Genomic DNA, 13,329 nt, shown 5'->3' on the forward strand with positions numbered 1-13,329 from the left:
TATATTACATAATACGGTAGAAATTTATACCTGACACAACAGCATAGCGTTCATAAAGCGTGGATTATTATCATTTAATAGAACATCGATATATTCTATACACATTTACATATAATTAAAAATATTGTATTGATGTTTATTACAATATCATTGTAGTAGATATGTGTTAATGATCAAGAATGATTTCATAAAGTTTCTTTATGAAATCATTCTCATATAGTATATATATTGCATTTTAAACTAGTATATTATTAATTTACATTTAAAAATGAATGAAATATAAAACTATTAAATAAGTTTTTTCATATTTAAAAATTAAATAAAAATTTTCAAAATAATTTTTTGTTTAGGTAAGATCATTAAAATAAGGGCTGATTATTCTAATAAACTCCGAATTAAACTCGAATTATTTATTTGTTTGCATTAATGTTTAATTGTTTTAATAATATTTTCCATTTTAGTTCCGGAAGAACCACCAAAAGACATTTCGATAAATACGACATCCTCGACAAAAATCGTCGTGAATTGGAAAGTAAATTTTTAATTTTTATACTTATATTAAAATCTATTGTCTGTTATATAATTATGTTGTACAATATTGATTAATAGTAGAGGAAAGTGTGGTAAAATGGAAGACATCTGCATTTGAAAAATCTGTAGAACCTGTAAAATCTGCTCTATAGTATTAACAATTGGAGCTTCTTTATTAGATTTCCCTGATGGTCGTAGATAGGCTGGTGTCGCTAGTTTTGTAATGGTGGTCGAGGAAGAAGCGCTAGAACTTCTCACCTATATATTGTCGTTTAACGTCTTCGCGTGTTTAAACATATTTAGTCCTGTTCGTTTTGTTGTAGGCTTCAGTATTTTTTAAAATGGCGATGTTTATTATCTACTCATTGCCATAAAACTTAGTGCACCGAGGAGTTGTTGTATCGCTGCGAAACTCGGTATGCAAATAAATCCCAAATAGATATGGAAATGATTAGAGTGATACGGTGATGGCTCGTTGCGTAATGCCAGCAGAGGGCGTTAAATTGCATCTCCCTTGATCTATAAAAAGCGCTCAAAGGCATCCTGTAGTTAACCTATCGTAGTTAACTTATCACTAGAGATGCCTTTACTTCACAATCGAAGACCATATGAACAACTAGTCAAGTTTGAGAGAGGAAAGATCATCGAATTGAAAAAAACCGGATGGTCATCTCGCCGAATAGCCCATCACCAAGGCCATTCTGGCAACGCTGTGAGTAGATGTTGGGATCAGTGGACAAGAGAGAACTCGCACACACGGCGCTCAGGCTCAGGATACATTCGGCAGACCACTAGTCGAGGGGTCCACCTAGTCCTCCGACAGGAACGTACACAGCCGATCGTATTGTTGTCCATCATCCGGACATAGATAGAGCAAACATTACAGGCCACTGTGTCTGTCCGTACCATTTCGAGGCGACTGGGTGAGGAACGTATGGTATCGTGGCGGCTATTACGTGTGATGCCATTGACAGCCACTCACCGTTGCCTGTTTGAAGTGGTGTCACTCCTGAGGAATTGGATCACAACGGAATAGAATCGGCTTGTCTACAACGACAAATCCAGAATCGGTTTGGGCACTGACGACGGACGGATTCGTGTCTAAAAGCCCCGTGGTGAATGCCTCAATCCTGCCAACGCTTTGGAGCGACACCTCCCTACAGCCGGTGTGATAGTCTGGGGTGCCATCACATACGACAGCTGGTCATTTCTAATAGTTATCCAAGGAACCACGACAGCCAATAGCTATATTAATCACTTACTTATATCACCGTTACACTCAACACGTAGAATTTCGGTAGACTCCGACAACTTCTCATTGACGAGCTAATTTTTATGGCAATGAGTGTAAGAAATCCTGTGGTGCTGGTAATATCGGCGGGTTCCACGTTACATAAAATGACTTCATAATTAGCGGCAAGAAACTACATTCAGATTTATCATCTCTACAAAATCAAGCTTGCAGAAAAATTAGATTGCGTATGTGTCTTTCGCAAATATACGAAAGAAAAATCAAAACAAACACTCTCAATTTTTAACATCATTTTATTCTACTAATAAAACAAACTATTGTGTAGGTCTACATTTAATGCGATAAATTTTAATATACAAAGTAGGCTACTTGTTCAATATTCGGTGAGTTTGTTTTAATTTCTTGTACTTCAAAGAATAATGGGAGTTCATATTAGTTCATATTACTAGCATCTTGTGCTCATGACTCATTTTGGACTATCTTAATGTAAGTTTTCTTGTAAGTAGAAAATTGTGAGAGGTCAATTTTGCTCAAAGTAAAGCTGTTCCGCTTTTGGCTCTCTCAATATCTTTTAAATTATCCCTCTAGTTATAACAGTGGTACTCTGCCAAGAGCTGAAAAGTTTCACTAGAGCTTTTATTAACGTTTACACTGTATAAGGTAGAGACGTCTAATTAGAGAAAAATCTAGTCGAAAAGTCTATAGTGTATATATATATATATATATACACTATAGACTTTTCGACTAGATTTTTCTCTAATTAGACGTCTCTACCTNTATATATATATATACACTATAGTGTATATATATATATACACTATAGACTTTTCGACTATATATAGTGTATATGTATATATATACACTATATATATATCCTAACGCTTAAATAGTGACTAGTTTTCCCAATTATTTGGCCACAATGGAGTGGTTGGATAATGAAGGATGGGACCTAACATATCTGAGACAGATTGCTAATGAAAAAATCCTACGGTTGCTCGCCGAGATTCTAACCCAGTTCTGCAGAAAGATATGTTGACTCCTTAACCTCCTCTATAATTTGGCCATCGTGAATGATAATATTAAGCGAAATAAGTAAATAAGCCTATAATAAGTGGACACTCGGTTTCATTAATTCTAATATTAATACAACGTGTTTAAATAATTTTAGATATGTATTGAGAAAATTCATAATTCAGTGAATAAAATGCCAGCAGTTTAAACTACTTTACTGCTAATAAACAACAATTAAAACGCTAACGTTAAACATTTAACAAGCACTGGCTATGACTGATATCCATAATTGATTATGATTACGCATTATATATTGAGGCTGATAGCGAGAAAAAGCTTAGATGATAATTAGATGAAAAAAGATGATAATTATAATCAAAACTGATTAGAATAGATAAAGCTTTACATGTATAAGTTAACTTATATGATTTGGGACCTGCTAATTATCATAACATTATACAACTGATAACAATATTCGTAATTTATATTAAACGAATTTGACTGTAATTTAAAGTATCCACTTATTAAAAATAATAGATTATTAATAAGTGATTTTTAGTGTAATTAGTAGTTTAATTTGACGATAAGCTCTTTACGGATGATACATTTTTTATTAAAAGTATACAATGTCACATTCTTTTCGCGAATTTGATGGTAAATAATTAAATATATTTATAAATTCAGAATATTCTTATATATTTTTAATCATTTTTTAAATTAAAAACATATGTTAAATTCTAATAATGTTACAGTATTTTTATTATAGTTTTTTTAAGACAAGATTTTTAAAATTTCAGCTTCCTTTAGAAGAAACTTGGAACTGTAGAAATATTTATGTTAATATATTTTATAATTCTTCCAACGGAAAAAGTTTCCGCCAGAATAAGACTGATAACAGTTTTATTATAACAACTGAACCATTTACAGAATGGAATATAGCATTAAGACTTGGTAACGAAGATTTTTTTAGTGAATGGTCATCGTTGATTAACGTTATCTCTGCTCAAGACGGTAAGTTGTTCAATAACGATTAGTTATAATTGTTATGATTAGAAACTTAAAAAATCATTCGGTTATTTAAATGTATACAATTGAATTTAAATGCATGTCAACAATTTGAATTTTAAATAATAAATCAAGAAACGAGTTGCATAATTTTTTCGATGAAAAAAAAAATATATGTTTACGAAACACTAACAAGACATAAGAGCACAAATTTGATATTATGTGTGGTTTTATCTGTTATGAGTTTGTATTTAAAAAATAACTTTTATATTATTAATTATTATAAAAAGACAAAAGGCTTAATGTTGAGGGTAGAGTTGAGATTTTTTAAAAAATTATAAACGTGAAGAAAGAGCAAAAATTTATTCAGTCCGACTCCACTCGCGATATGGCATATGACCTCCTCCTATCTCCCCATCCCGATCTTTAATAACGAACTTTAATAGCATCAACGATCCTTATACACAAATTGCCGTGCTAAATTTCTTTTCTTAATTCTTTCCTTATCCTGAGATATTAAATGAAATAGCCGCCATCCGCTGAATTTTTTCCTTATTTATCTGCCACGGCTACCATAATTATATTTAAGTTGCTTTCTATGTTTAGTTGCTTATATTTTAATTGTTTTTAATTTCTATACGTTTTTAAAACACAATGTAATGCAGAAGAAAACACTAAACTGTTTAAGATCTTTTTTATTGATTAAGACACGTTTTGAGCATTTACTGCTCCTCATCAGTTCGTCTACAACAGTGTTTCTCAACGGAGGCGATATCGCCCCCCCTGTGGGCGTTTTTCCATGTTGAGGGGGCGATTAGTAACAATTTATATTTGGGGGGCGAAAAACAATTTTCTGGGCGATATAGTAAAACATTATATTAGGAATAATTAGATATTTTATTCGTTAGATCGTACAATAATTAAACAAATAACATTATACTAGTCACTAGTCTATTCAATGCAGTACGAATTTGGCGTTAGCCTTGGCCCTCGGCATCGGAATTTTGAAGTGAAGGGGGTGATACTACGTAACGGTTTTATTGAAGGGGCGACGATTCGTTAGAGGTTGAGAAACACTGGTCTACAAATTAAATTTTCCGTTTTACACCTCTCATTTTGAGATAGTTTCGACATACCTGTGAAGTGACATACAAGATCTAAAATTATAGCCTATCTTGAAATAGGTAGACAACTAAGCTACGGCTACGGTTGTGAATATCTTTAATTTTACAATTATTAAAAATCGACAAATGTTAATCAACTGTTGTTACAACGTGCTATAAGTAAATCCATTATTATACTTCCTTCATATATGTTAAACACATTTAATTTACACATACAAAATAGGCACATACATACCGCCTCGAGACCAAACTTGTAGCAAGTTCGGTCTAGAGGCTGGTACATTAAAAACCTTGTTTTCGAACACCTGACGATTACTGGAACCCCAGGGAGAGCAGTTTTTAAACGAATATATTTTTAGAACAAAATTAACGGGTTAAGGAAGTGGGATGCGTTAACCGTTCGATTAAGCTTTAACATAGCTTTAAAATAAGATTTGCGGTAGTTTTATTGTAAATTTTGATTCTAAATTGAGAAATCTACTAACGTAAAATAAGATTTGAGAAGTCTACTAACGTAGATTTCTCAAATCTTATTTTAAAGCTACGTTAAAGCTTAATCGAACGGTTAACGCATCACACTTCCTTCACCCGTTTACGGCATGTTTGCGACTTGTTCTCACACAGTACTAGAAGAACTCTCGAACTTGGTCTCTACATACTTCGTATCCTTGACATCACTTTTATAGTCGATAAATGTCACTATCGTTCTTGTATCGAGTTTTAGTGAAGTCGAAGAACGCGTATTACTTTGTTTGTAATCTAACACCCATCTTTGTTGTTAAGTTCCATCGAGTCGTCGTCGACTCCTGGTGACTTCATGGACAAGTCTTCTCCATCTTGATCTTTCCCTTGTTGTCTCTCGTAGCTCCTCCAGCTTCATTTCTGTGACTTTCTCAATTTCTTCCATCCATCTTATCCGTTGCCTTCCCCTCTTCCTTCTACCTTCCACTTTACCCAGCATAATAGTCTTCTCTAGGGAAACTTCTTTACGCATCACATGTCCAAAGTAGGTCAATTTTTGTTTTAAGATTCTTGACTCTAAGAAGAAGCTTGGCTTAATTTTTCTAAAATTGAGATATTTGTTTTCTTTTTGTCCATGGAACTCTAAGTAATCTTCTCCATACCCATAATTCGAATGCATCTATCAGTTTTCTTTCCTTTTTCCTTAGAGTCCAGCTTTCACAGCCATATAATGTTACAGGGAAAACCATTGCTTCTACAATTCTTTTCTTAGTATGAATGGAAATGTCTTTATCTTTCATTATCTTGGTGAGATTTGCCATGGCTGTTCTGTCAAGGTTAATTCTCCTTCTGATTTCTCCTTCACAACTTCCATTCCTTTCTATCTTTGAGCCCAAAAGTATGCAACTTTCTACCACTTCAATTCTTTCACCATCTACAATGAAATCTTTTAACTCTTTAGTTGACATTACTTTAGTTTTCTTTACATTTAGCTTCAAACCAAATTTAGCACTTTCTTCTTTTACCGTTATGATAAGTTTTTCTAAATTTGCTTTGCTTTCTGTCAAAAGGGTGGTATCATCTGCATATCTTATATTATTAATAGTTTCGCCTCCAATCTTGATACCAATGGACTCTTCATTTGTAGTAACCATTCTCATGATATATTCAGTATATAAGTTAAACAGATATGGAGACAAAATGCAGCCTCGTCGCACCCCTTTATCAATATTAAAGCATTCAGTTTCTCCATATAGAGTTCTTACTTTTGCTTCTTGTTCATTGTAAGGACTCATCAATAAAGATATAAGGTGTTCAGGAATTCCCATGTTCCTGAGTACTTTCCATAGCTTGGAGTGATCCACACAATCGAAGGCTTTAGTATAGTCTATAAAACAAAAGAAGGCGTCCTTCTGGTACTCTTTTGCCTTTTCTATCAATAGAATCCATGTGATGTTGCTAATTTGATCGCGAGTTCCTCTTCCCTTTCTAAATCCAGCCTGTTCCAGTGGTAATACTCTTTCTAAATATGGCCCAATTCTCTTCTGTATTGTTTTAAACAGAATCTTACTTGCATGGCGAATTAGTGCGATTGTTCTATAGTTGGAACATTCTCTTGCATTGCCATTTTTTGGGATTGGTATAAAAATGGATTGTTTCCACTCCTTTGGCCATCTACTAGTGCCAAAATTATCAACAGTAAACAAAGAGGCGAATCGCTACGTTTTAACATAAAATTTACAATAAAATTTATAATTACTAAACTAAATGTAATAATAACTGTCTTAACAACATCAGCAGCTTTGGTAAATTCAACATTTCTTTTAATAAACTAATTTATATTAAAATAAACAATTGTGTCTATAAATGCTAATATAAAACAAACATATATCGATGTTTCTCATCCGATTTTCAATAGTGACAAACCAACTTGGTAAATATTTTCCTGTGGCACTCTAATTTTATATAACTTTACTTATTGTATTTTTCATACTTTTCATAATACACGAAAGAAGTATTATTTCGTTACTCAGCATTATATTTCGAGGCATCCTTGAAGTGTCGTTGCGACACCTGATTCAAAATCACTGGAATTTAGAGTACTGTAGCTTAAGACTTTGATGTAAATTTTCTTTAATTTTCATGTAATATTATTTCGAATTTGGATATTTCATCGTTTTCATTCTTCTGATGCTATTCTTTCAAAGAAATCTGTGATATCTTACATTTATCACTGTTTTAAAACACTATTCTCTATTTATACTCGTTATGAATTTATTTTACATGTAGTTATTATAAATTTATGCTTATACTTTTCAGTTAAGGGTCTACAAATATTTGGGTAAAACTAGATTAAATAAATAACCCAATTGATTAAAATTCCTTTATACTTCATAAATTACTTTATTACAATATGTTACTCTAACAACACTTTGCAAAATTTTAGCTTATTAAAAATAATTTATAATAGAGGAGAAGGTGGTATTATGGAACCCCAATTACATTTTAGTGAATTGTAAACAAGGTATCATAACTACACCCACATTTTTTGTGCGAAAAGTACTGGTAACTAGTAAACTAAATGTTTCTAATTGGATTTTTCGCTAGTGTAATTATAAGTATGGTTTTTGAAGGCTTTTGTACAAAAAGTCCGAAAGTAGGCTTAAAGAAAATCGGGTGGTAATATGGAACCTTACTGTATATTTTCAAAAAAATGCTTTAATGTAGCCAAAAACAAATAGGAAAGGACAAAAATTGTTAAATAATTACAAAATTATTTACACCAATGTATTTTATCGCAAAAATGCTTTTATAATAGAAAAATATGACCTCCATCAACAATATCTATTCCAGCAGCTCTTTTTCGATATTTTCAGACTTTCTACCTAGTGTCTTTTTCCCAAATTGTTCAGGACGAATGTCTGATTGCAAAGAGAGAGTTCGGAGGAGTTGAGTTCCATATTACTGTAAAAGCACCAAAGGGGTCCGTATTTCACGCATCGCCATCTCGAATTAACTTATGTCTGTCGAGATCCAAAATTTAAAAAACGTGAACATCACACAGATTAATATGTACCCCTAAGTCTCTGGAACGGAATACATGCACCAGTGAACCTACAACTACACGATTTATATTTTAAAAATAATTAAATTCACTTAGCATTCAAAACTTGTGAATTTTGAAAAAAACAAATTTGCTGATTAAATACGGACAACCGTTTAACTGAAGTAAAACGGGTTTTCCCCTTGCTATGGATGTCTGCCTAGTTCAGTTCAGCCACATTCCGCTACAGTTCGCCTTTATTATCAGTTCGAAATGAGGTGGTTCCATAATACCCGCAGTGTTCCATAATACCACCTTCTCCTCTATAATTTAAAAATTATTATTAAATAAGATGTTTTGTTATTTTAATTTTCAAGATTAAATTCATTTTATTTTAGCTCCTTCAAAGGTGGAAAATTTAAATGCACACAATGTTACCGATAGTCGGGTTTATCTCACCTGGGACAAGCCTAACAAAGAAAACGGAATCATCGTCAAATACATCGTTCGTTATCGACAAGAAAAATGGCTTCATTCTTGCACATCAGTTAATAATTCTGCTTTAACGAAAGATGTTGACGCAAACGAAAATTCAATTATCATTGAAACTTATCCAAATTCTAAATACACGATTAGTGTTTCTGCACTAACAGTAAAAGAAGGGAAAGAAGCTTCTGTAAATGTTATGACCAAAGAAAGTGGTAAGTCCTGTAGCTTTAAACACAAATATCAAAAATTCAAAATATATAAGGCGAAAGTTTTCGAATACAGTTCCCGATGGACCTCCTCAGAACCTAAGACACTTCAATATTGAAAAGGATCGCGTGGGAATAGAATGGAAACCGCCTCTGTGTTCTCTCTCTTATGGAAAAATAATAGAATATCAATACGTTTTGAATTCAAAGGATCCTTGGGAAAAAAGGAAGAGAAGTGGAAAAACAACACAGATTTACGAATATGTTTATAATCTTGTTCCATTCACTGTTTATACGGCACGAGTTTATGCGGGAACGAAAATCGGATTTAGCAAATACTCTGCTGAAATTGATTTTACAACAAAAAGTGACAGTAAGTATTTTATTAACGATTAAATCCGATAGACATTTTTAGTTATTTTTTTACATCTGAACTAATATATAAAAAATTATTTTTTATGCACGAAGAACCACCGGCACCTACAAATTTCACGATTTTTCTCAGCACGGAAAGCATTTTATCAATGTCTTGGATTCCTCCTTATCCTCCAAATGGAGTACTTCAGAAATATGTTATAGAGTACTGCTCACTTGAAAGTTCTTATTGTCGGAAAACACAAAAAGTAGTTAATACTAATGAAGTTAAGTGCTTAGACGATATCAGAAAAAGTCGACATTGCTACACTTTAACTGATCTAAAAGGAAATCAAAAATATAAAATCGAGGTATTGTAATTATTATATTATATAAACATATTTAGATCATTATTATGAAAAGTAAAAAAATATTATTCTTATTGAATTCATAATTTTCAATTTTAATTTCAAATAGAATGAAACGTCTAAATTTTAAATATAAACGTTCGTATTTATTATTTATTAAATAAAATTATAATGTAAATTAAACATTAATTTGGTACTATAATATTGAAGCCAACATTCCTGATTTTAGAGATAAACATCAACTGCTTTATTAAAGGTGAAACATTCTTCATAACATACCAAATTAGCCAGCTCTACTACCCTACCTCGTCAGAGTAATGAATCAAATCCGGGTTCTTGTTCCTGTTCGCATACGTTCTCACAGTTTCATTTATTAATACATTATTTTAATATTGTATTCCGCATGTTCGGGAATATATATATATAATTTTTTATTGTAATTCATCTGTCATATCTCTCTATTTGCTAAAATAAAGGAAATTTAATTGGGCACGTACTCACCTAATACATATGCAATAATGAATAATTGTAAATTGTACTGGATATTTTGTATTTCTTCAAACACAATATACACTATTTTCCTGAAGGATACATTTTTTATCAAATGCATAATACAAAATATAACAAATATAAATATACAATAGTAGCATGGACACTTTTTTTCATAGAAACAAGAAAGTACCGTGTTTCCCCGAAAATAAGACAGTGTCTTATATTAATTTTTGCTCTGAAAAATGCGCTAGGTCTTATTTTTTCCAGGAAGAAGAATTCACATTTATTATTGAACAAAAAAATTCCCAAGTCGAACTCAGACGAAAGTGACGTATATTCGGTGTGTCGAACTGTCGCCTTTTTATAGCGTCAACATCGGACTCGATGACCAATTAGTGCTTACTGAACCGTAGCACTATGCAAATGTCATGTGGCGTGATTCCCGGCCGACCAATTAGCCATCACCAGCCGTAATGTTATGGAAATCTATGATTCCCAAGCCATAGTCTTATGCAAATCATGCCGTGTGGCGTAATTATCTGCTGACCAATCAGTGGCTGTACTTTCAAAAAGCCAACGGCAACTGTCAACCATCTGTCGATGACCGTTACGACTAAAAAAAACTTCGCTAGGTCTTACTTTCAGGGGGAGGTCTTATATTTCGCAATTCAGCAAAATCTGTGCTAGGTGTTATTTTCTGCGGATGTCTTATTTTCGGGGAAACACGGTAAGTAAACTGCCTGTATCTCGTTAGAACTAATTAGATAATGCCTGGGGATCACACGTACTGTACACGAAAGGTTTTCACACCCATCAGTGGCCAAGCGGTTTTATTCCCTAAACACTCAGAATTCCCCAGTGTTCTGGGTTCGCGCCTCGCCAGGACGGACTGCCCACGTGGAGTTTTCCGGGTTTTCTCCACGTCTGTATCTCTGAACAGAGGCCAGTTATTTTTAAATATACCTCCCGGAAAGCATTACTCCCCACGTTACGACTATCATAAACGCATACAACTACTATTACACGAGAATAACGTCACACTTTACCACGAGGCCATATAGCCTAGAAGCTCATGTCCAAGTAGCTACTATAAGACAAGGGTTTTCACATTTCAAATATATAACTTACTTAACTTTTCTCGAGGATTTTTATATCTGTGTTTTAAAAACTACTATAAGAGTCGAGATTCGATTAAATGTGAAAAATGATTTCATCCAGAAATTTAGGAATAATCTTTACTAGGCAACTACCGTACATTTGAAATAAAAATTCTTTAGTATTTTAAATACTGAGGTATTTTTAGTGTGAATATATATATATATATATGTTTTTTAATTAATGCAGGTATTGTCCAGCAGACAAGAAAGAGCTGCCCCCAATAACAAACCCTTAGATAAAAGCAAAATAGCAATAACAATAACACGCAAAATTCTAAAGAACTCTATGGTCTATATAACTTATTTCCTGTTTCCAACCTTATTTAACTAACTTTAGCTTTCCATATAATTTTAATCTATACCATTTTCCATTATTACTTATATGTTCATCATATTTATAATTAAGATCACAGCATATAACGAACACATTTATGGCGGAAGTGAAACAGTCACTACAAGTGGTGAAACAAAAGAATATGGTAAACAGAAATTATTATTTGTTTTATGTCTTTTCTTTAATTCTTGCTATTTATATAAATATAACTTAAATATCTATGAAATAAGTTGATTTTCAGATTTATTTTCATAATTTTAGTACCAGATCCACCTAAAGAGACAGAAATAGCTAATATTACGGAACATTCGGTGGATATTATCTGGTCTTTACCCGTAAGATCAAATGGACAATTGACTGGATACAGGGTATATTTTTTCATATTATTAATATATTTAAATCAATAATTCTTGCCGTATGTAACATGTTAAAAATATAACAACCTAAAACTTCACGTTTGGAATTAAATTGTTTTATTTTCTTCTTTGAGAAATAATTCTTATTTATTTTTAAAAATTCTAATAAAAACAGTAAATTTTATTTTATTATTTATAGATAAACATCACTGTAGCAGAGTCCTTCAATAATAGTATTATAGGAAGCACACAAGAGAAGTTAACAAATCCTAACACTAGAAGCTGTACATTTATTAATTTGCACCCAGCTACTAAGTATAATGGTACCATAGAAGCTAGTACCAAAATTGGTTACGGGAAACCTCTTTATTTTCAGTTTACAACAAAAGTTTCTGGTATGTCGCCAGTACGAGATATTAATCCAAATTACAAACTACCGAATTTGATTTAAATAATTGCAAAATTTATTTTAATAGTAATGAATCAAATCCGGGTTCTTGTTCCCGTTCGCATACGTTCTCACAGTTTCATTTATTAATACATTATTTTAATATTGTATTCCGCATGTTCGGGAATATATATATATAATTTTTTATTGTAATTCATCTGTCATATCTCTCTATTTGCTAAAATAAAGGAAATTTAATTGGGCACGTACTCACCTAATACATATGCAATAATGAAAAATTGTAAATTGTACTGTATATTTTGTATTTCTTCAAACGCAATATACACTATTTTCCTGAAGGATACATTTTTTATCAAATGCATAATACATAATATAACAAATATAAATATACAATAGTAGCATAGACACTTTTTTCCATAGAAAGAAGAAAGTANCTTCAAACGCAATATACACTATTTTCCTGAAGGATACATTTTTTATCAAATGCATAATACATAATATAACAAATATAAATATACAATAGTAGCATAGACACTTTTTTCCATAGAAAGAAGAAAGTAAGTAAACTGCCTGTATCTCGTTAGAACTAATTAGATAATGCTTGGGGATCACACGTACAGAAAGGGTTTTCACACCCACCAGTGGCCGAGCGGTTTTATTCCCTGAACACTGAGAATTCCCCAGTGTTCTGGGTTCGTGCTTCGCCAGGACGGACTGGCCATGTGGAGTTTTCCGC

General features: G+C 32.3%; 1 protein-coding gene across 1 annotated transcript in view; it reads left to right on the forward strand.

The window, feature by feature from the left end:
* Positions 1-12,635, forward strand: part of LOC111614778 (phosphatidylinositol phosphatase PTPRQ-like) — a 30,109-nt gene extending 17,474 nt beyond the window's left edge. Inside the window, exons 14-21 of the mRNA XM_023356143.1 lie at positions 462-532; positions 3,592-3,805; positions 8,827-9,129; positions 9,200-9,496; positions 9,592-9,848; positions 11,901-11,973; positions 12,090-12,196; positions 12,384-12,635. Coding sequence (XP_023211911.1) covers positions 462-532; positions 3,592-3,805; positions 8,827-9,129; positions 9,200-9,496; positions 9,592-9,848; positions 11,901-11,973; positions 12,090-12,196; positions 12,384-12,635 — 1,574 coding nt within the window. The remainder of the gene's footprint in view (positions 1-461; positions 533-3,591; positions 3,806-8,826; positions 9,130-9,199; positions 9,497-9,591; positions 9,849-11,900; positions 11,974-12,089; positions 12,197-12,383) is intronic.
* Positions 12,636-13,329: the final 694 nt, after the last annotated feature.

The sequence above is a fragment of the Centruroides sculpturatus genome, unplaced genomic scaffold, assembly GCF_000671375.1.
Source record: "Centruroides sculpturatus isolate CEXI.00-Female unplaced genomic scaffold, Cexi_2.0 scaffold2298, whole genome shotgun sequence".
Classification (NCBI taxonomy): Eukaryota; Metazoa; Arthropoda; class Arachnida; order Scorpiones; family Buthidae; genus Centruroides; species Centruroides sculpturatus.